Source organism: Polypterus senegalus, chromosome 9 (genome assembly GCF_016835505.1).
Source record: "Polypterus senegalus isolate Bchr_013 chromosome 9, ASM1683550v1, whole genome shotgun sequence".
NCBI classification, from domain to species: Eukaryota; Metazoa; Chordata; class Cladistia; order Polypteriformes; family Polypteridae; genus Polypterus; species Polypterus senegalus.
This window is the reverse complement of record NC_053162.1, coordinates 117594302-117620745: the sequence shown is the minus strand read 5'-3', so window position 1 is coordinate 117620745 and position 26444 is coordinate 117594302. Positions and strand designations below refer to the sequence as shown.

The window sequence follows — 26444 nt, the reverse complement described above, 5'->3', positions numbered from 1 at the left end:
GTTGCCAAAATTGCACTTAATTTGATTTACATAGGCTTATGTTTCGGAATTTAATGTTCACCTGACTGGACCACAAACATTGCAGTTATTGTTGAAAGGGCTGTTAAAGTGACAGTCTAGTGCTGCATTCAACCTGTTGGCAGTAGGTTTTCTGCTCCTCTAATGCCAAATGACTTTGTTTTCTGTTAGCTTGAGTTTTCTTATATTCCTAAGAACGTTTTATTTAGTATATTATTGATTTCTAAATTCCTTAATGGGAAAACACCCAGAAAATAGTTTTAATCTACAATACAACTGTTAATTTAAATGTTTGTGTTGTTAAATATGCACAATTCATTGGATGTTCCAGTTTATGTTACTGACTTTTATTTTAGTATCTGTGAAATTAAACAATTTGGATGTGCAACTATTACAATAAGGTAATTTGTCAGTCATTTTTTACAATAGATAATTTAACTAGCTGAGAGTACAGTGAAGTTTGCTCTTGTTTGTGCTACAGTAATAGATATTTGCAACATGTCACAAAGCTCTGGTGATTTATATTATTTTTGAGCAATTCCACATTTTTTCTGGAATCCCTGCCTAATTCTCTGTGTGCAAAAGCTTTGCCCAGGCAATAAATGGACAATGTATATAGAGAATGGATTTTATGCAAACAGAGTCACTTATGCTTTTGAAAGGAGAGAAAAAAAGAGGGATCTTCCAGAAAAACTCATGGAAAGAAAGGATGTACAAGGATTTGTAAGGACTGCCTCCAACCAGGACATAGCTGGGCGGTGCCAATGAAGTGGTGGGCAACAAGGTGAAGTAGCTGAGTGAAATTGTTGCAACCAGTCCTGAAAGGAAGTTCAAGTGAATTTCAAATTAATTTTAAAGAAAAATTTAAGGAGTCAAAAGTATTAATAGAGAACATAATGATTAAAAGATATGCTGCAGACATTCAATTATTTAACTGGTCTGAATTTTTTGAACAGATTGTGTCAATGGCCTAATTTTTCTTTTCATGTGTGTAAGTGTACCAAATTAAGATGAATTTATAGTAATATTGATCAAAGGCTAAATTAAAACACATGTGGAAAGTTAATCATATGATGTGGTATTAGGAATTTACTTTGTTCTGCATGGTTAATTCTGTTTATTTTCATGAAGTTTACTGAAAGTTTAGTTTATCCTATTAGTGTTAATACATGTAATAAATTGGTGCTTTGAAAAAAAGCAAAAGGTTTATGTTACTAATAAGACTGGAAAAGAAAACTGTACATGTGAGCCATCTGAACTTTCTAATAGGCTACAGTGTGTGGGAACATTTAGGAAAAGGAAAGTTTGATGTTATGCTATCAGCCAGCCATGCTGCATTATGTGACTTAATGATTACAGTTTATAGTAGACATAAGAGTTCTTAAAAATGTAACTTAACTAGGAATGAATGCATAAAATGATCTAGACAAGTTTTTGTAGTTTTTTGTGCCCTTGAGATTATGGGAATTTAGCATTCACACAAGTGTTTGCATAACAGTGTTGGAATATGTCTATAAAAACAACAATCTTTTAAAAGAATCACTATAATAGTAGCTAACACATTAGTGACAGAGCATCAATTAGGTATTTTATAAACAATTAAAAGTATCTCACCTGCACCTCAAAAGTGAAGTATTTTTTTAAATTTTTTATAATCATTACTAAAAATGGAAGCTTAATTCCCAAACCTTTCTTCGGATCAGTAGGACAAGTGATGTATGTGGTACTGTGAAGAGAAATTTTAGTAAAAAATCTGATTATATAATAAATAAAAACATAAGAATATTATTATTATATACTGTATTTAGTCTTAATCCAAGGTGACTTAGAAGATACTTATTATATTACAGTTTTGTACACTATTATTTTTTAAAATTAGAGTTCAGTCAGAATGAATGACCTTCGCAACGCCCACACACAGAGTCAGAGATGGGAAATGACCTAGCAACTTATGTTGTAATTTCCAGTGCCTCAAAGAAACAGCCAATAATACAAAACTGCAAAGATCAAACACTGTGGAATTATTAACAACACAGCATTTTTAAACCTTCCTAATCCAATTGAGAGTCAGTGAGCCAGAGACAATTGCAGTAGAACTGGACACAAGGCAAGAATCAGCCCTGAAATGCCTCCTTTCTAATGGGCTCACTTATGCACACACCCCCATTTACAATGGGCAAGTTTGGAATTGTGAATTAACATTATCTGCTCATTTTGGGTAATGTAGGAGGAAAAACCAAGGGATAAAAACATAGTATCTACATGAAAATTCCTTCAGATGTGGGGAGAATATACAAATTCCACATGAATAACTTCCAAACATAGGATTCAAATGCATGGTGCTAAACCTGCAAAGTACCAACACTGTTCTAGTATGTGCAATTTTTAGAGAGAAAAAAAAAAAAAGTAAAATCCATCCATCCATTTTCCTAACTTGTTTATGCATGGCAGAGTTTCCGGGCAGCATCTCAAAAATGGAAAAGTTTAAAATGCATTTTCAATGATCTGAGAAATTAAATAAAAAATAAGACACAAAAATGAAAGTAAAACTACATAATACTAAAGATATCAAAACCAAGAGGATCTAAGGCTGCTGATGTATTCCCGGGTAGTCATTGAATTGATCATCATTGCTAAGGTTACCAATACAAAAATTGCTGCACCCATGAAGAAAAAACATGGTATCTTTGAAGAATTAAAAAAAAAAAAAAACACATCTCTCAGGACAACAGCTAGCTAAAACTACACTTCAAAATCAGATTTGGGTTAAAACTCTGATGTTTAGCCTCATAGAATTCTTCAAAAGCCCCCTGAGAAAGCATACAAATTAATAAAGTACACCAATCACACAACACACTTCTTCTTGCTTAACTTTTCTTCTTTCTGGTTCTGACAGTTGGCTTCAAATTTCTGAGTTAACAACATCTTAATTTTATTTAATGGTAATGGTAGAAATATTTGAATGACAACTTATCATTACAATCAATGATGATATTCTGAAGGTCTTTAGATGTCAGATTACATGTTTGTCTGTCTGAAAGCCATCCAATGTATTTACAATTTATATTTCAAGTTAAGTTTTTCAAACTGACTATATGGTTTATAAAAAAAACAGATCATGGGTTTTGTACCACTATTAAAATTCACTTTTCAAATTGTATACTGGATGTACACTATAGCAAAATTACATGAACGTACAAGCAGTCTACTAAGAATTGTTTTCCGACTAGTAGAATAGTATAGAATTGCAATGCTTGTTGTAGGACTCAAGTGAGGAAGTGATTCACTATTCACTAGTTCAGGATTTTAATGTTTAATTTTCAGTGTGTTCAAACATTGCAATATAAAGAATGTTATACTCATGAATGATTCAAGCAGAACCAATATTTACTTCTCTGGTAAAAATGGCTTGAATTATTTTATCCATAACTAAATCAGCTTCAGATTTTTGGCAAAAGAAATCTCAGCCTATAAAAGTTTGGAATAGTGGAAAAATACAGATGACCAGGGGTCAAGTTTTAAAATGTGCATATGGTACAAGTTTAGGATTTATTGTTATTTTTCTCATTTTTAATTATTTTTCACATTTTATGTTATGTTTATTGTGTTTTACATATAATGGTGTACTTTAACTTAAAGTGTCCTAATATTTCTTGTGCCCCAGTTATATATTTTGCCAGAGAACAGGCGATAGCAGTGTAATCAATGAAATACAGTATTGTGGAGTTTGTAAGCATTATGTTTTATTGGCTTGGATGTTTCTGTTTTTGATCATTTTCTGCAGTGTTTTTTGGATTTTGTTTCCTGGACCTGGAATTTTTACAGGTAATTGTTTACTTCAGGATTACTTTTGGTTACTTTTTTTGCCCTTCAGACCACCAGACACTCTAAATAAATCACTCACAATTCTCAAATTTATTTTGTCTAGAGAATATTATATTGCTTTTCTGCCTTATTGACCATTTTTTAAACTTGGTTTTGTTATTTCTGGAGTTGGAAGTGGTAATCATCCTGTACATTTTGCCAGCATGGAGGAGGGAGAAAAGTAACCGAGCAGGTGCTATACCACAATACTATGCAGAAGATCAATTTTATTGTTCACCTATAGAAGTTGATGGACAGAGATGAAGAGAATCAGGTGGGAATCTGGATCTACGCAGTCTGCCATTTTTTCGTCACTACGCTGGGAGGGTTTTCGGACGAAGGTCTGACACAGCTTCGAAGGGTTTGGCTGTTGTCCAAGCCTTTTAATACTGTCTGGTTCACTTGCTGGTCTTCTCTGTCTCCAAACATGGGCAGACAGGGACTGAACTCCTCCTCCACAAAATACAGAAATAACTGCCTACATACCAGTTCTCATTCTCCCAACAAGGAAAGAAGATTTTGTACTGACAGAGGACAGAAATACTTTTCTGTGTTTAGGCTGACTATACAATCCTATAGTTGTATTTGGCTATCTAATCCAATGCTTGGTTGGCAATTCTAAATGCTGAGCTCCTGCCAAACTTAGCATGCACGTGTGAATGGAGACTTTAACAGTTTTGTTCAGGACAGTGACATAAAATATTAAAGAAAAATGTATTATAACAAACAGGCAGCCAGTTCACACTAAGAAATGACCATCACAAATATCAGTTATTAAAACCTGTAACAGGAATCACATGATTTCTGCATGATGTCTCTAATGTAGGCTCCTGTTCAGCACACAACTCTAAAAGGGTGGCTCCAAGAAGTTTAAATTGGCTCATAAGCAAGTGATTATCATGAGCAAAAAAATCATTAAGATCCTGAAATGTTGCTGTAGCAGCCAGTCTTTGACGATATCCTTCAAAGAGGTAACTCTGCACTTGCCAGTTTTGCTGTACAACATGCAGCAAACCCATATTACAGACAAAACAGGCTAAATACTAAAAGCAATTGACATTAAGCATATGCATTAGGCATTTTTACCAATACTAAAGATGGTTATAATGACAGAACATGTCAATTACCTGTGATATAATTAGTTTAAGAGCATCAGAATATGACTGATGTCTTACTGAAATGTGGAATAAGATTCAAAGCTAAGAGGCTTGTAGATGTGCACAACAATCTTATATAGTGAAGTATATGAATCAGAATATGTAACCAATGTAGGAAGAATTTCAATATAGAGAAGCTTTTATCTGTGGCATCTCTGCATGATAACCACATTTTTCCACCTTCTCAAATGTGGACAGTTTAATGTCTGGAAAACATTCAGGATTACATCACTTAGAGATCTATACATAGACAACGTCTTCATATCATACAAACAATTACACTCCAAATTTAACTTTTCAGCAACACATTTCTTTCACTACCTCCAAATCAGAAACTTAATTAAGCAAAACCTGCCCAATCTTCCTCACCTCCCACCAACCTCTATTCCAGAAAAAATAAATATCGATCAGTCTTGAGGACTCCGACAGCATTTCTGTAATATATTAAAACTTCTTACAGTCCCTCCCTTTCAAAGATCCCAGAGTATAATGGGAATAGGATCTCTAACTCAACATTTCAGAAAAGGAGTAGAAGGTAGCGATGCATAGAATTCATATGCAGTCTGAATCTGCAGAACCAACACCGTCAATAGTTATGACCGAGATGAGCTGACAAAGGAGGACAATTCACCGATGATGCCAGAGGATGGTAGAAAAAGTACTCAAGTGCTTTTGTCAAAAGTCAAAACACAAGTAAAACCAACAAAAGTGTCAATTGTGCAGTGTTCAAAAAGTACATAAATAAATCCATAAAAATCATTGTGAAAGTGAGGATAAAAAAAAAAATAAACCTGTTAAAATCTGAGGTTAAAATGCAGACTAACTCCTCCTGATCTCAGCCCACCTCCTTCTTTCTCCCCAGCTCACTCATTGCTCACGTAGCCCTCAGAAACACATGCTCCTTTTGACCGACCTCCATCTTGGCTGCCTCCAAGTATCACGGCCAAACTGTCCAAACTCTCCTCCCTTCTTCCTTCGCGCTCATATGGTTGCATCTCAGAAGCCTATGGAGGGCACCTGCCTTGTTCGCCACACTCCACCTGAATGTTTAGTGGGGCAAACTAGCCTCTAGAGTGCCACAGCTAACGCTCCTTCACGTGACCCCAGCTCGCACTGCTTCCTCCTTCCGGATGACCAGATCATACTTCCTAAGCCTGCCTTTCATGTCCTTTAACCTCCTTCACTTTCAATCCTTTTTCCACTCGTCTTTGATTTCGCTCATCTTTGATTTCGCCATCTTTGATTTCCTTGTGCAAACCCGTATATATACACTCACGTCTCTGTGGATGCAGCACCTTAATCACATGCCACAGGAAGCAATTGAAAATGATCGCACCCAAACATGCAGGTGTGACTTGCCCAACTACCTCATTAACTCCCCACAGTCGTGTGATTGAGCCCACGGAGAGTTACAAGGCTTTATGGCTTTAAAGCTGGCTTTTTTTTTTTTGAAGCCACAGACCCACCATACCAAACATACAATTATTCAACTTTAAATTATATATGGAGTGCACCTGTCTCGTTTAAAATTGCCCAAAATGTTTCTAGGGTAAGATCCAACCTGCAAATGTTGCAATCAGGTCCCAGCCTCATTGGGCTATATGTTTGGACGTGCACACAATTAACATAATTCTAGACCAAAATCTTTAAATGCCTCTAAAACAGCCTTGGATTCACAATCCCTCCTAATCCACTAACAGCTGTTTTTGGTGTACTCCCAGATGTGCTTAAAGTGGTGAAGGACAAACAAAGAAGAATCCTAACCCTCCTCTTGAGTCAGTGGGTAACTGATGTTATATACTATTTGTAATTGGAAAAAATCAAATTCTCACTTAGAGGATCTATACAAAACTTTTTCAAAACCTTGCATTGGATCTAATCAATAACATTTTAGAATAAGCATTTAAATTGAGGAAGTGGGTTATCTTTCCTTTTGTAATTCTATTTACTTATTTATTTTTCTTACTGTTGATCTTTTCCTCTGTTGGTGTAGCTCTTTTTCTTATGGGCGGGGTTGATTTGTTTTGAATCTAGTTTTGTTAAACTTGACTTGCTTGTATGAAATGTTATTTGACTTTATAAATTATAAATCTGCTCTTTTAACAGGCCTTGTGTGTCACTAAAAGCCCAGAAGAATGGGCAAAGCCCACATTGTCCTACAACATAACATATCATGTGACGTCTCATTTATGTGATGCAGCAATTGAAACAACAATGCAGCCATGCAAGAATTCACACCAAATGTCAACAACTGCACCAAAGAAAAAACAAAATTGTGTCACCAGAATAATGATAAAAACATATATAAATTACCACAAAACAAAAGTAAGGTGAAAATCCCATGTGACACATTTGAAAATGAAAAAATAATAAATTATAACAATCAGAAGGCAAACCTCTTGCTTGGAAGCTGTATCATCATTGCTGAAGATAGGCCAATCATGGCAGTATCATCAACAAATTCAAATTCAATGATTGAGTTAGAATTGGGTATTACTATATTGTCTCAGGTGAATAAGAAGCACAGTAGAGGACTTAACACATTATTCTGTGGGGGCGTCGTGTTAAGGATCCATGTGGAGAAAGTAATGCTTTCAATCTGCACATGTCTTGGTATGGCAATTAAAAAGTCCAAAATCCAGTTCTGCTGGGCCTCCTATTTTACTTTTTGTTTGCAAGTCCAATCCACACCCGGAAGTGTTGGGGGAACAAAGACTAGGGACACCCAGAGTGCTTCTGGGTGCACAGCTGGTACTTCTGCCACACCAGGAAGGGCCGGCGGAAGTTCATCGGGAGGCACCTGGAGTATGTCCGGGTGATTATGAAAGGGGCCGTCTCCATCCATTCCATGGCTGGAGTTGGTAGAGTAGAAGGACAGAGCTTGGAGGAGAGGAGAGGAAGAGAGGAGAAGAGTGGAGTGGAGTCGAACCTGAGGAAAAGGCATTTTGGATGAAGGCCTGGACTTTTTTGGGGAAGTGGGTTGTGTGTGCACTGTATATAGTAGGACATTGTAAATAAAGCGGGTGTGGTGACTTAAATTATGTCTACCTGTCTGTGTCCGGGCTGTTTCCCACTGCAAGTAGTAAAAATCAAAAATATCAAAAAACTGATAGTAAAGATCGCATTAGCACTAACAAGCGGAAATTATTACTCAGTGAAATAATAGAACAGCAACAAAACATTGAATATATGGACATAGAATATTTGCATTCTTCTGACATATCACCTAAGGCATTAAAGTTTAAGGGGGGACTTGTTGATCGTCTAATTGGTGCTGCCATCAGGGAAAAGTAGTGTTTCTTCCCAATGAAGAGGCGTATCCGCAAGAATTAAAAGATTTGTTATTTGGTGAAAGTGAAATCCACCAAACACTATAGGCAAAATATCTGAATCTATAATAATCTGTTCACGTTTGCATCATTAAATGCTCAAAACGTAAATTTACACAATATGCTATGAGAATCTGTGGTCCTGCAACAATTAAAGCTATGACAAGTTTAAGTTTGAAGAAACCACAATTCAGTCAGGTGTATATTTATGATCATGGAGAAGCGATGCAACATAGAATCAAAAGAGTTAAACAATCAGACATATTAGAAATTCTATAGCCAATAATGGATACAAATCCATACGTCAAAAAGTATTGCACGAAATTTATCTGCAAAACATGGATAAAGAAATGTTCTTGGATTTCTATATGAATCCGAAAGATCACGGTCGAATTTATAATAAACCAACATGTGACAAATTATTAGCGATAATAGTTTTGAAAGTTGGAGATATCAAAGACAGAGTTGATATTCGTGTATATCCAAAAACAAAGCACGATTCAAAAGGAGATCCTGATATGCCATTCCTATTAAAACGTTTACAGTTTCCTGTAAGAATAGCTTTTGCTATGACAATTAACAAATCACAGGGAAAAACATTCGAAAAAGTCGGTTTATGTATTAGAGAGAAAGAAACGATATTCAGGTTTAGGCAGTTAAATATTGCATTGTCACAATGCAAGTCCAAACACAGAATCAAAATTCAATGCGATCTTGAAGAAAAGTTAATTCCAAATATTTTTTTTTACTGAAGTTTTAAAGTAAAAGTGAAAATAATGCATATGTAACAATTCCCAGGACAGTTATGGATTATGTTGGAGCCCCCTCGCCACGAATTGACTGGGATTCTCTTAACATGCCGGGAGAATGGAAAAAGTTCCGACAGCATGTGGAGCTGATGTTTTCTGGCCCGCTAAAAGGCAAAGACGAGAGTGAGAAATGCAGCTACCTGCTCCGGTGGACTGGGGAAAAAGGAAGAGACATTTTAAACACATGGACTCTCACCCAGGAGGAAGCCAAGGTACTGAAAACTTATTATGACCGTTTTGAGGCATATGCCATGCCTAAGACGAAAACGATATTCGCGAGATACAAGTTTAATGAGAAGATGCAGGGTATAAACGAGACTTTTGATCACTTTGTAACGGAGTTAAAATTGCTGGTGAAGGACTGTGCTTATGCAAACGAAGATGAGATGGTCAGGGATAGAATAGTGTTTGGCACAAATTCAGCAAAAGTGTGAGAGAAACTTTTGAGCACCGGGTGTGAGCTAACATTAAATAAAGCCGTGGACATCGCAAAATCGCACGAGATAGCACAAGCACAGCTGAGAACCTTCGATGCATGTACTCCGAGCGGCTAACGTGAACTGACTGTGAATGCAGTACACAGACAACAAGCAAGAGCTCCAAAGAGCGCTGAACAAAAAATGCATTACACATTTGAGAAGGCAGCAAAAGAATATGAAGCGAGTGACACATACAAGCATATTCATAAGTGCAGCTACTTCGGAAACAAAGCGCACGGTGGAAAAAGCCAATGTCCAGCTAAAGGAGGACAGTGTAAAAAATATGGTAAATTGAACCACTTCGCTAAAATTTGCAGGAATGGGAAAGGTAAAAATGTGCATGCAGTGTGTGATGTCTCAGATAAAAAGGAAGACAAGCTGTTTATTGATGCAGTAAGAAAGGAACAGCCATCTGAAGCTGAACAAGCCTTTGTAGACATAGCAATAGGAAAGCAAGGTGTAAAACTTAAGTTTAAAGTAGACACTGGTGCACAAGATAATGTAATTCCTGTGAGTGAGTACAATAGTCTACTGAGTGAATGCAAACTATAGTCCACTGTACGCAAGCTAACAGGGTATGGAGGAGAGCAGCTTATAGTAAGAGGTACATGTACGCTGCATTGTAAATACAAGGAGCGCAGCATGGTTTTGAATTTCTATGTTATAGAGACATAGGCACCTCCAGTGTTAGGGCTAAAGGTATGTCTAGATTTAGATTTGATTAAGCTAGTCCTAGCAGTGACCTCAGCAGCTGACATACAGTCCATAAAAGAAGAGTTTGCTGACGTTTTTAAGGGCATTGGTCTGTTCCCTGGGGAGTGTAGTATTCAACTTGATCCCGCAGCAGTTCCAGTAGTGTACCCACCAAGAAGGATTCCCCTTGCCTTGCGAAGTTGGCTAAAGGAAGACCTGCTGAATATGGAGAAATCAGGAATTATTTGCAAGGTGACAGAACCAACTGCATGGGTGAATGCATTGGTGGTCATTGAAAAGCCAAGAACAAGCAAGCTCAGAGTTTGTATTGACCCTAGAGACTTGAACAAAGCTATTAAACGGCCCCACTACCCCCTGCCAACACTAGAGGACATCATGCCACACCTGACAGGAGCACGCTACTTTAACGTAGTAGATGCCCGTTTGGGATACTGGGCTATAAAGCTCACAGAAGAATCTTCTCTGCTGACAACATTTAACACCCCATTTGGACGCTATCATTTCCTGTGCTTACCGTTTGGCCCAGGATGAATTTCAGAGGAAAATGGATGAGACATATCAAGGCCTGAATGGAGTGGTTGCCATCATGGACGACATCCTCATCTATGGCACAACCCGCGAAGAGCATGACCAGAACATCCGTGCCATGCTATAACGTTCAAGGGAAAAAAGAGAGTCTGTCTCAGTTGCTGAGAAACTCACCATCGGAGCCACTGAGTTCAGCTACTTTGGTCATTGCCTCTCAGCTGAAGGCATCAAACCAGGCCCAGTGAAAATCTCTGCTATCAAGATGATGAAGCCACCAAAGAATTGGACAGAACTGGAGACAGTGCTAGGCATGGCAAATTACCTCGCCAAGTTTGCACCTAATCTGTCTGAGGTCAGTGCGCCAATGCGTCATCTCTTGAAGCAGTCAAGTGGGTTTTTATGGGATAAGCAGCATGATGCAGAATTTCAGAAAATGAAAGACATCATTACTAGAGAACCAGGACCAGTTCTTGCCTATTTCAACCCTGAGAAAGGCCTCTACTTGCAAGTAGATGCATCAAAATATGGGCTTGGTGCTGTACTGCTACAAGAAGGCAGACCCATCAGCTATGCTTCCAAGTCCTTCACAGACAGTGAGATAAATTATGCCCAGATTGAAAAAGAAATGTATGCAATTCTCTTTGGGTTCAAGCGTTTTCACCAATATGCATATGGTCGTCGAGTTTGTGTGGAGTCAGACCATAAGCCGCTGAAGTCAATCTTAAGAAAGCCATTAGCCACAGCCCCACCAAGGCTGCGGAGAATGATCCTTCAGCTGCAGAGATATGACTTCCACATTAGAATATCGTGAAAAGGTCCAATATCGAAGACACCTGGTGCCACATTCTAATCAGCTAATTAACTCAAAACACCTGTAAAAGCCTTTAAATGGTCTCTCAGTCTAGGTTTGTAGGCTACACAATCATGGGGAAGACTGCTGACTTGACAGTTGTCCAAAAGATGACCATTGACACCTTGTACAAGGAGGGCAAGACACAAAAGGTCATTACTAAAGAGGCTGGCTGTTCACAGAGCTCTGTGTCCAAGCACATTAATAGAGAGGCGAAGGGAAGGACAAGATGTGGTAGAAAAAAGTGTACAAGCAATAGGGATAACCGCACCCTGGAGAGGATTGTGAAACAAAACCCATTCAAAACTGTGGGGGAGATTCACAAAGAGTGGACTGCAGATGGATTCAGTGCTACAAGAACCACGCACAGACGTATGCAAGACATGGGTTTCAGCTGTCGCATTCCTTGTGTCAAGCCACTCTTGAACAAGAGACAGTGTCAGAAGCGTCTCGCCAGGGCTAAAGACAAAAAGGACTGGACTGCTGCTGAGTGGTCCAAAGTTATGTTCTCTGATGAAACATCAAGGTCCCAGAGTCTGGAGGAAGAGAGGAGAGGCACAGAATCCACGTTGCTTGAGGTCCAGTGTAAAGTTTCCACAGTCAGTGATGGTTTGGGGTGCCATGTCATCTGCTGGTGTTGATCCATTGTGTTTTCTGAGGTCCAAGGTCAACGCAGCCATCTACCAGAAAGTTTTAGAGCACTTCATGCTTCCTGCTGCTGACAAACTTTATGGAGATGCAGATTTCATTTTCCAACAGGACCTGGCACCTGCACACAGTGCCAAAGCTACCAGTACCTGGTTTAAGGATCATGGTATCCCTGTTCTTGATTGGCCAACAAACTCGCCTGACCTTAACCCCATAGAAAATCTATGGGGTATTGTGAAGAGGAAGATGCAATACGCCAGACCCAACAATTCAGAAGAGCTGAAGGCCACTATCAGAGCAACATGGGCTCTCATAAAACCTGAGCAGTGCCACAGACTGATCGACTCCATGCCACGCCGCATTGCTGCAGTAATCAAGGCCAAAGGAGCCCCAACTAAATATTGAGTGCTGTACATTGCTCATACGTTTCATGTTCATACCTTTCAGTTGGCCAAAATTTCTAAAAATACTTTTTTTGCATTGGTCTTAATTGATATTCTAATTTTCCAAGATACTGAATTTGGGACTCTCATTAGTTGTCAGTTATAATCATAAAAATTAAAAGAAATAAACATTTGAAATACATCAGTCTGTATGCAATGAATGAATCTAATATACAAGTGTCACTTTTTGAATGGAATTACTGAAATAAATCAACTTTGTCATGATATTCTAATTTTATAACCAGCACCTGGAATGTTCTGGCCTGGAATGTCAAAGTAAATAGAGGCAATTGTAGCAAAGTGTCAGATCTGTCTGGAACGTTATCCATCGAACACCAAAGAACCCATGATATCTCAGCACATCCCAGACAGGCCATGGCAAGTTGTAGGTACATACATATTCACTTGGAACAGTGGAAACTACCTCGTAACTGTTGACTACTATAGCAGATATTTTAAATTAAGACAAACTTCACACCAGCACATCAGCAGCTGTGATACGCAAGCTCAAAGCAGCCTTCGCTAGATATGGCATTGTAGAGACATTAATATCAGACAATGGACCCCAATATACATCAATGGAGTTTGAATCATTTACCAAGTCGTGGGAATTCACACACATCACTTCAAGTCCAAACTACTCACAGAGTAATGGTCTTGCTGAAAGAACTGTGCACACAGCCGAAGCACTTTTGGACAAAGCTTATGCAGATGGAAAAGACCCATATCTCAGTCTGCTTGAATATCGTAATACGCCAGTGGACAATTTTAAGTTCCCAGCACAACTATTGATGAGCCACAGACTTCGCTCAATTCTGCCAACCACAAGCAAGCAATTACAACCACAAGTTGTTATCCATAAGGAAGAATTCATAAGAAGGAGCCAAAAACAACATCACCAAAAGGTTTATTACGACAAATCATCCAAGCCACTGCCACAACTTGATGCTGGAGCAACTGTCAGACTCCAAAAACAGGGACATTGGAAACTAGCGGGTTGTATCCAACCAGCTGGAACTGACCGATCATAAATCCTCCACACTTCAGATGGACAGGTGTATCGCCACAACCGCAGGCACATCCGGAGTACTAAGGAAAAGCTTACTTCGAATAATGTCAACATTGCAGACACCGAACCAGATGAACAATGTGACACACAATTAAAATCCACACATGTAAACACATCAGTCTCACCTGAAGGTTGTACACCTGAAAACACACCACTGTTACCTGATACTTGCACCACTGAATCATTGCCTAGTTTAGGATCACATTTACCCTCATATCGCACTAGGTCTGGATGAGAAGTCAAACCACGAACAGTCCTAGATCTGTGAGTTGTAAAGAGTATAGGTGGACTGCTGCCATATTTAAAAATGAAAATGTTCTTGTGTTTTTAGTATGTGTTTCACATTATATTTTTAATATTTGATGTTCTTTTGTATTGTTATTTATACTGACAGGCAATTGTTAAAACATTGGCATTTGTAAGTTTAAGTATTCAATAATATACAGTGCATCTGGAAAGTATTCACAGCGCATCACTTTTTCCACATTTTGTTATGTTACAGCCTTATTCCAAAATGGATTAAATTCATTTTTTTCCCTCGGAATTCTAAACTCAACACCCCATAATGACAATGTGAAAAAGTTTACTTGAGGTTTTTGCAAATTTATTAAAAATAAAAAAACTAAGAAATCACATGTTCTTAAGTATTCACAGCCTTTACCATGAAGCTCAAAATTGAGGTCAGGTGCATCCTGTTTCCCCTGATCATCCGTGAGATGTTTCTGCAGCTTAATTGGAGTCCACCTGTGGTAAATTCAGTTGATTGGACATAATTTGGAAAGGCACACACCTGTCTATATAAGGACCCATAGTTGACAGTTCACATCAGAGCACAAACCAAGGCATGAAGTCAAAGGAATTGTCTGTAGACCACCGAGACAGGATTGTCTCGAGGCACAAATCCGGGGAAGGTTACAGAAAAATTTCTGCTGCTTTGAAGGTCCCAGTGAGCACAGTGGCCTCCATCATCCATAAGTGGAAGAAGTTCGAAACCACCAGGGGCCTCATGTATAACGGCGTGCGTAGAACTCGCACTATAACATGGCATAGGTACAAAAGCCAAATTGTGCTTACGCACAGAAAAATCCAGATGCAGGAATCTGTGCGTACTCCAACTTCCACGTTCTTCTGCTACATAAATCTTGATCAGCGTGAAAAGGAACGCTCGTGCATGCACTTTATGTAACGCCCCAACTCCTCCCAGAATTACGCCTCTTTAAATATGCAAATCAATATAAATCGCCCTTAAGCTCACAGCCTTCTGTGAAAAGACAATGTGAAAAGCACGGGGGAAAATATAAGAATTTCAGCGAATACCAAGTGGAGGCAAAGGAAAAACATACTATTTGTTCAAATAAACCGTGGTATAATCAACAAAAGGAAGTTGATCGAGTGACTTAGCGTGTTGGAGAAACTTGAAAGCTCACGTTCACAAAATCGCACAGTGACGGAAATAAAAATGAAGTCATATATCAAAGTCGCCGTGAAAAGGCGAGTTGTAGCCCACTGTCTGAGTGTCATATGAAAGCTTATTAGGATACAGAGAAAAAAGGCACAAAATGGGGAAAAAGCACGAAATGTCAACTTCAATCTCGACATTTCCACTTTAATCACGTAGTTTATTTTGTCATTAAAGTAGAACATCATAAACTTCATCTTAAAATCGTTTGATTAACCAGTTTCTCAAATCACATCGTAATTAAAGTAGCATGTTAAATGCTTTGTTTTGTATTTGATCTTCTATGTGCTCTGTGTGTGTGAATCACTACTTGCTTCTTAAACCGGCTCTCTTCCTCCAACTGGACACAGAATCCATTACATTCGTGATATTACAGCTCTCTGAATAACTAAAATACTGAGATGTATACGTGATATCATTTTTATGATGATAGGAGTTAAAGCACGTTATTAAACACATGTTTCACTTCGATGAAATAATTTATTGCAGCAGTACTCGGGGACGGCTCTAGGCTTGTGGTGGCACTGGGCAGAGGAAGAATCAATGTCAATGAGGTAGCTTATGCACGGCGGATGGCCACGTCCGTTGCAGACACTGCATAGCCGCCTCGTGCTCATGACACAAGCATTTAACTTTTGCCAAAATTTGTTGCTGCGTTTTTAGCTGTGTTGTTATTTTCTCTTTCTGTTTTATATTCAATATATATTGGCATAGCCGCCACTGCAGTCCTTGCTTTTCTTTCCCCAAGTAACCGATCGCCACACAATCAGCTCTGTAATAGAAGTTAAACCAACTGTAAGCTTAGTGCAGATTCTTCAAAAAGTTTAAGGAACATTGAAATATCATCGTAGTACATGTTTAATTATTCTATCCTTCACGACACTCCCAATGAAGAATATAGATTTCTAGCAGAATACCCGCGCTTCACAGCGGAGAAGTAGTGTGTTAAAGAAGTTATGAAAAAGAAAAGGAAAAATTTAAAAAATAACGTAACATGATTGTTAATGTAATTGTTTTGTCATTGATATGAGTGTTGTTCTCATATCTATCTATATCTCTCTCTCTCTCTCTCTATATATCTATATATAGCAAAATACCCGCGCTTGGCAGCGGAGAAGTAAAAAGAAAAGGAAACATTTTAATAATAACGTAACATGATTGACAATGTCATTGTTTTGTCATTGCCATCAGTGTTGCTGGCATATATATATATATATATATATATATATATATACACACACACACACACACACACACATATACGGGAAGGAACAACGTGCTCCCGGGTTGAAGTAAAGAACTGATTGCCCTGACCCGGAAGGAATAAGGAACTGTGGACTGTTGGGACAGGAACACCTCTGGGTCAGGGGCTATGAAAGGACAATGCCTCAGTCCAGACGCTGAGCTGTGCTGGGTGGGAGAGGAGCAAAGTGTCTGGGCGAGGAGGAGTGGTTAGTGTTTTGTATTGGTTTAATATTTACAGTATGAGTAGTGTGGAAGGTGCTTGGTGCACATTGGTGGAAGACGAAAATAAAGAGTCTTGGACTTTTACCTGGTGTCTGGAGTTGTACCTGAGGGTTCAAGGGAGCACTAGTGCCCTATATATAATATATATATATAAGATAGAGATAGAGAGAGAGAGAGAGTTTTTATAAGTTAAGACGGTCAGGAGTCTTCCTGCTTCTAAGAGGGTTACGTCGTACAGCTGATGTGTGTTCATCCCCTAAGGCAGCCTCAGGTAACCGTGGCACAACAGCATCAGCAGGAATTGAAACAGGAGAGTCAGGTATGCCCGGTGGGCTTTGGGTCCACTTACTAGAACTTGGTTCCTCAGACGTTTCTGTGTTACCGGCTGCTTCATCGGGTATAGTGGGTAACAACTGTTCAACATGTCGTCTCCATGTCTGGTGGTCTCGTGTGCATACCTTACAAGAGACAGGTCCAGTCTTTTGAAGAATGGTTGCTGGTACCCATTTCTCAGTGGTGGAATAGTTACGAGCAAGAACAGCATCTCCACTGAAAAACTCACGATCTTTAGCCCGCTTGGCACGTTGTTTTACTTGAGCGTGCTGCTTATCATAAATTCTCATTTGAGTGGTAGCTGGTCTCAACAGATGAAGATGTGTTCTCAGATGCCTTTTTAGAAACAGATCAGCTGGTGACATACCTGTTGTTGCATGGGGTGTGTTACGATATTTAAGAAGAAATGTATAAAGTCGTTACTTGAAAGGTGCTTCACTTTTGGATGCTTTAAGAGCATGTTTAAGGGTTTGCACCATTCTTTCAGCCAGACCATTAGTAGAGGGATGAAAAGGGCTGGATAGGAGATGTTTAATACCATTGCCTTTTAGGAATAATTCCATTTCTTGGGACACAAAAGAAGGCCCATTATCTGTCACGATTTTGCCCTTGTTCTCTGGGTTGTTCAGGTAGGGGAAGTCTTGACAGACCATCTGCATTTCCATGTGCCTCCGAACGCCTGTATTTGATCTCATAATTGTGAGCCCCAAGGAGCAATGCCCAGCGCTGAAGTCTGCTTGCTGCCATAGATGGCACACCAGTATGTGAGCCAAAAATAGATATGAGAGGTCAGTGGTCTGTTAGCAGGGTAAATTTTCAACCAAAGAGGTAAGTGTGGAATTTTTTTATTCCAAAAATTATGCTTAAAGCCTCTTTTTCAATTTGAGGATAATTTGTTTCAGTTTTACTCAATGTTCTTGACGAAAATGCAATCGGTCGCTTCTCACCTGTTGACATAATATGCGACACAACAGCCCCAACACCATAAGGGGATGCATCGCAAGCTAACTGGATTGGTAAGGATGGGTTCAAATGTGTTAAAACTCTTATCAGCCAGTGCAGCCTTGGTTTTGCTAAATGCTGTTTCACACTCCTGTGACCATTTCCAGGGTCTACTCTCACACAGCAACTCATGGAGTGGTTTCAACAACATTGCTAGCTGTGGAATAAAACAGCCATAATAGTTCACGAGACCCAAGAATGATCTCAGCTGGCTTACATTACTTGGAGCAGGGGCATCTACTATTGCCTTCACTTTTGAAGAAGCTGTGTGCAACCCATCAGAATCAATAACATGCCCTAGGTACTCCACAGACATTTTGAAAAAAATCACATTTGTTCTTGTTTACACGCAGCCCATACTTTCCTAGCCTGCTTAAGGTTTTATCCAGATTGGCCATGGGCTCCGTATCATCTCTGCCTGTGACCAGGATGTCATCCAGGTAACACTGTACCCCTGGTAATCCACTAAGGATCGGATCCATGGCAAGCTGAAATAACGCTGGTGCTGAAGTTATTCCAAAAGGTAAGCGACAATAATGGTAGAGCTCTTTGTGTTGCTATGGTGAGGTACTTTTGGGAGTCCTCATCTACATGCATTTGCAAGTATGCTTGGCTGAGGTCTATTTTACTAAATTTGTTTCCCCCAGCTAATCCAGCAAAAATATCTTCAGTCACAGGAAGGGGGTATTGCTCAGCTCCGAGTACAGGGGTAACTGTTATTTTAAAGTCCCCACATAAACGTACAGATCCATCAGACTTGACCACCGGAACCACAGGTGTGGCCCACTCAGAATGAGAAACAGGTTCTAGGACTCCTGGTTTGACAAGCCGGTCAATGTCCGCCTCCACCTTAGGTCTTAAAGCGTAAGGAACACTCCTTGCCTTCAAAAACCTTGGTTGACAATTTGGTTGCACCCGAAGTGTCACTTTAATCCCTGTCATACTCCCCAGTTCCTCCTGGAAGACAGCTTGGTGCTTTCTCAGGACCAAATTCAACTCGGACTGTTCAACAGACACAGCATTCACCTTGGTCCAATCCAATTGTAATTTTTCTAGCCATGATCTGCCCATCAGAGCTGGATAATCCCCTTTTACTATATATGTGGGCAAATTGTTTCTTTGCCCATTTAGATCAACCTGAACCTTCATTTTACCCAACACGGGCACACTCTTCCCAGTGTATGTCTTTATTATGATCTTAGGGTGTTTCAGTGGGAGGTGATTTAATTTTTTCTTAAACCGTTCCTCTGATATTAAGGAGACAGCTGCTCCAGTATCCACCTCCATTTTTACAGGGTGCCCTTCCAGCATGGCAGTAATAGTATATGCTGCTGAGCCTCTTTTTTATTCAGTGTTTTAATTAGTAGTTCAGCGTCGGAATCAGTCTCGCTATCAGTTTTATTTTCTTTCTGTACCACGTGCAAAGCCTTCTTTTTACAAGACCAGGATGCCATTTTATTTTTCCCAGTTTTCCCCCGTCTGTGCTTTCCTTTCTTATTGCTTTACATGCACGCTCCACGTGTCTTTTTTACAGCTACGACATATGAGTTCTTTTGCCCAGCAATTCGCTGGATGGTGATCCATCTTTCCACATCTGTAACACTGTTTGGTGCCCCCTTTTTGTTTGCTTGGGTCTGCTTGAACTCTGTGTACTCTTGCAGCTGCCCCTAACTGCTGTGCCTCTTTAGCAGTCAGCTCCATAGACACGGCTATCTCAATCGCTTTCTGTAACGTGAGTTTGGCCTCAGTGAGTAACCGCTTCTGAATGCCCTCACTTCTTAATCCGCACACTAGCCTGTCACGCAAGGCGTCATCCAAATTAGCACCAAATTCACAATGTTCTGTAAGTTTCTTGAGCACTGCTACATATTGAGCAATAGACTCGCCTTCTTCCTGGTTCCGTTTGTGAAACCTAAATCTTTCAGCTATTAATGGCTTAGGCGAAAAATGCGATTCCAGGATCCTTACAATATCATTAAATGACTTGTCACCGGGTTTTCCTGGCTGCACCAAACTTCTCAGTAGACTAAATGTCTTTGCCCCGATAACGCTAAGAAATGTCGGCACTTTCAAGTCATCGTCAATGGCGTTGGCTTTCACAAAAAACTCAAATCGCTCCGTATAAGCGCCCCATTGCTCAACTGAATCATTGAATGGCCCGAAATGTCCCGTTATCATTGCCATTTTATCCCTTGTGCTTATCTTCAGTGAATGGCGAAGGAACTTTACCACCGAAATAGAAAAAGTTGCTGCTTTTCGCTTTCCTCTCCGGCGGAAAGAAAAACTTACTTTACACGTTGCGTAGTAATAGAGGTGCACTTTTAAGTTCGTCGCATTCACGTCGCCAGTGTTATACAGTGGGATGCAAAAGTTTGGGCAACCTTGTTAATAGTCATTATTTTCCTGTATAGAGTCAGTTAAATATATCATATAGAAGACACACACAGTGATATTTGAGAAGTGAAATGAAGTTTATTGGATTTACAGAAAGTGTGCAATAATTGTTCAAACAAAATCAGGCAGGTGCATAAATTTGGGCACCGTTGTCATTTTATTGATTCCAAAACTTTTAGAACTAATTATTGGAACTCAAATTGGCTTGGTAAGCTCAGTGACCCCTGATCTACATACACAGGTGAATCCTATAATGAGAAAGAGTATTTAAGGGGGTCAATTGTAAGTTTCCCTCCTCTAATTTTCTCTGAAGAGTAGCAACATGGAGGTCACAAAACAACTCTCAAATGACCTGAAGACAAAGATTGTTCACCATCATGGTTTAGGGGAAGGATACAGAAAGATTTAAGCTGTCTGTTTCCACAGTTAGGAACATATTGAGGAAATGGAAGACCACAGGCTCAGTTCAAGTTAAGGCTCGAAGTGGCAGACCAAGAAAGATTTCGGATAGACAGAAGCGACGAATGGTGAGAACAGTCAGAGTCAACCCACAGACCAGCACCAAAGACCTACAACATCATCTTGCAGCAGATGGAGTCACTGTGCATCGTTCAACCATTCGGCGCACTTTACACAAGGAGATGCTGTATGCAGAGTGATGCAGAGGAAGCCTTTTCTCCGCCCACAGCACAAACGGAGCCGCTTGAGGTATGCTCAAGCACATTTGGACAAGCCAGCTTCATTTTGGAATAAGGTGCTGTGGACTGATGAAACTAAAATTGAGTTATTTGGGCATAACAAGGGGCGTTATGCATGGAGGAAAAAGAACACAGCATTCCAAGAAAAACACCTGCTACCTACAGTAAAATATGGTGGTGGTTCCATCATGCTGTGGGGCTGTGTGGCCAGTGCAGGGACTGGGAATCTTGTCAAAGTTGAGGGACGCATGGATTCCACTCAGTATCAGCAGATTCTGGAGACCAATGTCCAGGAATCAGTGACAAAGCTGAAGCTGCGCCGGGCTGGATCTTTCAACAAGACAACGACCCGAAACACTGCTCGAAATCCACTAAGGCATTCATTCAGAGGAACAAGTACAACGTTCTGGAATGGCCATCTCAGTCCCCAGACCTGAATATAATTGAAAATCTGTGGTGTGAGTTAAAGAGAGCTGTCCATGCTCGGAAGCCATCAAACCTGAATGAACTAGAGATGTTTTGTAAAGAGGAATGGTCCAAAATACCTTCAACCACAATCCAGACTCTCATTGGAACCTACAGGAAGCGTTTAGAGGCTGTAATTTCTGCAAAAGGCGGATCTACTAAATATTGATTTCATTTCTTTGTAGTGCCTAAATGTATGCACCTGCCTGATTTTGTTGAAACAATTATTGCACACTTTCTGTAAATCCAATAAACTTCATTTCATTTCTCAAATATCACTGTGTGTGTGTCTCCTATATGATATTTAACTGACATTTCTTATCGTAACAACCAACGATTTATACAGGAAAATAATAATTATTAACAAGGTTGCCCAAACTTTTGCATCCCATTGTATCTATGGGTACTAACATTGTAATCATAAAAGGAAGAAGACGGACACAACTTCAAAGTAGTAACTAACAGGTCCTTTACTTATATCGTTCCCAGAGTACACGTTACACAGCTTTATTATTAGTCTCTACTTCCTAATAGCTCTCCAATACCCATAATCCCTTATTACTACGGAATCCCCAAAAGTCCAGACTTACAATATACTACAGAGTGTGGCACCAGGTGTATTCAATGTTGAACTTTCACAATATTCTAATTTTCCGAGATACTGAATTTGGGACTTTCATTAGTTGTCAGTTATAATCATCAAAATTAAAAGAAAAACATTTACATCAGTCTGTGTGTAATGAATGAATCTAATATACAAGTTTCACTTTTTAAATGGAATTACTGAAATAAATCAACTTTATCATGATATTCTAATTTTATGACCGGCACCAGTATTATTTTACCATCAATCTAATGAATGAATCTTTGTGACCACAGAATGTATATAAGACAATCAGGGTAACGTCTGAACGAACAAACTTCTATTAGCTTGTTCCGTTTGTGGACTCAACAAGCTGAACCTGCTCTACGCACTTACAATGTCTTTAAAACTGCTAATTAATCGGCATTAACGTGTGCGATTAACGGGATAAAGATTTCTGCAATTAAATCTTTTGATTGAACCCCTAAATGTATTCATTTAATCTGGTCAATTTGACCACGCTTTACATTTAATGAAACAGCGCCTTGTGGCTCCAAGTTTATTATTAGTGCTTGATCGCTGTTTCTTGCCAATTAGTCTTCATCCACACACACTGCTAGAGTTACCTCTCGTCCCGTATTGGAACATAAAATACAGCATCCCCGAAAGGACAAGTTTCATTTTTGTGACACGCTAACAGTGCAGACGGAGTGTGATTGCCGAGATCGGCGTCATTATTGCCATTGTGCTGTATTCATATATTGATGATAAAAAAAGTCACTTAGCACAACGTCCAGAACAAGACAGTACACACAGTAATATCTGCTAATGCAAGTTCTCCCATCAAGCATTAAGAGGCTGACTGAGAAAGAATGTCAGTGGGCCAGCCCTCCCTGTCCTTGGCGAAGCTTTCTCGGTTGCCCATAGAGGGGACGGGCTATCTGATCTGAAACAGCATATGAACAATTAAAGAGCAGATGACACAGAGTGGAATCATTTGATTCCTTATACCTCCCTCACACTTACCCCAACAAAGACATGCATGGTATGTGTTGCTGTTTAATTACTCGTAAGTTACCTACTGTAGCCTACATAGCTTATATTATGCTGGAAGCTAGCAATAAACGGTGCAAATTAATCATGCTAATATTTACATCCATTTCGGCTAAAGGTTAAGATAGTTACTTATTTTTAAATTCATAAACTGTACATTCTATGACAAAATACAATTTCAAACATCTAAACAAACAATACTTCCAGATAAATATTTAGAAGTTTTTTTCAGTACTGTATATCCTTTGCTATTTAAATGACCTATCTACACACAATTTCAATCTATTGAGTGACTCCTCCTCCCCAGGTACCTGACGGGTTGACCTGTGAGTATTACGCAGTTAAGCACAACTTGATCTATAGCAATGCACAAAAGCCAAATTATAATTAGTTTTTTCTCTATTTCACTATTTCGTTTTTTCTGTATTTGTTACTGCTTTAGTATGCTGTCTTGCAGCATAGCAGTCTAGACCATACATATTGTATTGGTTTACCCGAATATTACGGCACCCTCAGCCCCCCCTCCCACCCCACGGTTGTGTGTTAGGCGGTTGTCGTTTCTGTTACAAAAAATAAACTAACTGAAATAATTCGATATGCATATAGCAAGTGATTATTAAAACTGTTTTTAATTAAAAATTAATTCGTTATTTCAGCATTACAGAAAAATATGCTTGAAGTATGACAAACTGTGATTAATATGCAATTAATTTTGATTATATATTTTAATCATTCTATTAATTGCAATTATTTTTTTAATTTATCAGCAATCCTATAAATATAAACCTGTTACACAATTGAACAGGTCTGACCACCTGTGATATTTAAAAGTTGATTTGATTTGCTAATGAGACCATTAAAGAGATTAATGTTGATTATATCTGCATGCCTTGAACAACTTTCCCACAAATATAATCTCTCACAAAAACATTTTATTTCAGAAGTCAGAGAGTTCATCAAAATCAGCTTGACTTGCTTCCAAATCTTCCTACAGTATTTACTCTCTTTTTACTGCAGTGGCTTTATTAACAAGTAATACTGCTGATAAAGGAGTTTATCTAAAGAAAGTGGCGTTCATAAAAATGTACCTTTAAATAATGTAATGTGAGAAAGCACTGGGTAAAGGATTTTATAATTAGAGTATCAACCAAAGAATGAAAGTCTGATCCAGATGGAATAATAATAATAAATTTTATTTAAATAGCACCTTTCCAAGGAATATGCTCTTCCTCAGTTGGTAGAAGACATGGTGCAATTTATTTTATACTTCTTACACCTCTCAAGTTATGACAATCACAAATATACCCAGATTACATTATGTCCTAGAGATGCATTTAAATAGTCATCTTTTTCAGTGATATGTTTTGGTTATGTCCCCTAATTGCCTTACAATTTTCAACTACTTTTTGGACAAGGTCTAAACCAACATAAAATCCTCACCTATTATTAGGCCTATGTGTGTTAATACTGGAAACCAACATACTATAGCACAATTGAAAAATGACACATTTACTATATTATATTATGACACAGAAAATTAAATTTACTCTGCAGGGAATAATTTCAAAATGTTTCAACAAATGGCAGCTGTTCACAAATGCATTTCACAATAGGCAGTCTGTTATAGTGGAAAATGTATATTTGCTGCAAGCCTTCTAGCCATTTTAGCAATTAAAATTGAATACTTCTTACTAAACGCTCACCCCTTACTGCTTCTTTTTAATTGGGAGAACGGAGCTATGAATAAGACAGAGCATTCACAACTTTGTTTGTTTGGAGTCATGCCATGCTCATTGATGTATAGTGTTTATTGCATTTACACTTTAAAACTGATCACATTCTGTGGTGCGCTGGTGCCCTGCCTTACGCCCTGTGTTGGCTGGGATTGGCTCCAGCAGACCCCCGTGACCCTGTAGTTAGGATATAGCGGGTTGGAAAATGGATGGATGGAACTGATCACATTTTTTAAATAGTTAAAGAAAACATTTACTTTTAATTCTGGAATGGATAACAAAAATTCTTAATTTCAACATGTAAAACGAAAGACAAACAGAGGATATAATACAGGACATCTGATACACACCTGACATTGGTTCCTTCAACTTCTAGCACCAGGGACTGAATGTCATTGTCTGTAATTCTTTTTATGTGGCCATTTCGGACCTCACAAAAGAGAAAAAACATATCACTTTATTGTAATCCAAATGAAGCAAGGCACACATCACATCAAGAAGCAACTCAACTTTTCTCTTATACATATACAAAAAAAAAAAAAAAAAAATGACTGGGCTGGTAAGCAATAAGTGCCATCTGATGATGAGGTGCTCTAGTTAAGGACTTAGATTAATAAAATTATAGGAGTGATTGCCTCATACTGACTGCTAAAATTACAAAGTTAATCACTTGCACTTTGTAGATATTTTAGAAGACATTGCATTAAGTAAAAATAGGTCATAAAACGTACTGTATGCACCTATATCTTTATATATTGCATATGTATGCACTGATCATAGTCATGGGGGACTTTAATTACCAAATATTAACTGGGATAATAATGCAGATGGAGGAGAACAAGAGCAGGAGTTTTTAGAAGTAATCAGTGACTGTTTTTTAACACAGCAAGTTGAAGCACCAACATGGGGTGAAGCCTGTCTGGATTTAGTATTTTGTAATAATCAGGATAGAATTGAGGGTGTAGAGGTGAGTGAACCACTAGGGCAGGGGTGGGCAAAGTCATTCCTGGAGGGCTGCAGTGGCCGTGGGTTTTTGTTCCAATGCAGTTGCTTTAATTAGAAAACAATCCTTGCCAATAATTACATTTCATAGCTTGTTAGTGCTTTAACTCTGCTATGTCAAGTCATTCTCATATCCTAGATTTTTTTTTTCATTCTAAGGATATCATCCAAATACTTTGAAGTGTAAAATGGATGGGTAATTCTCAGTCCTTCGCTTTTTTCTCTTCTCTTTCCTTCCAAGTATTTAATTAAATGAAATAGTACACGATAAATACACACAGGTGTAAAGGGTAACAAGCAAAATGGATAACTGCTGGTTTCTTTTGTCATTTGCATCTTATTGCTAA

The 26444-nt window shown here is 38.8% G+C and overlaps 1 protein-coding gene across 1 annotated transcript in view; it reads right to left on the bottom strand.

Annotated features, from left to right (window-relative positions):
- LOC120534978 (cilia- and flagella-associated protein 20-like) overlaps window positions 1–25547 on the bottom strand; it is a 63969-nt gene extending 38422 nt beyond the window's left edge. The window contains exons 1-2 of the mRNA XM_039762475.1: window positions 25446–25547; window positions 1633–1744 (exon numbers count right to left, since the gene is read on the bottom strand). Of these exons, the coding sequence (XP_039618409.1) occupies window positions 1633–1744; window positions 25446–25546 (213 nt within the window). The 5' untranslated portion in view covers window position 25547. The remainder of the gene's footprint in view (window positions 1–1632; window positions 1745–25445) is intronic.
- Window positions 25548–26444: the final 897 nt, after the last annotated feature.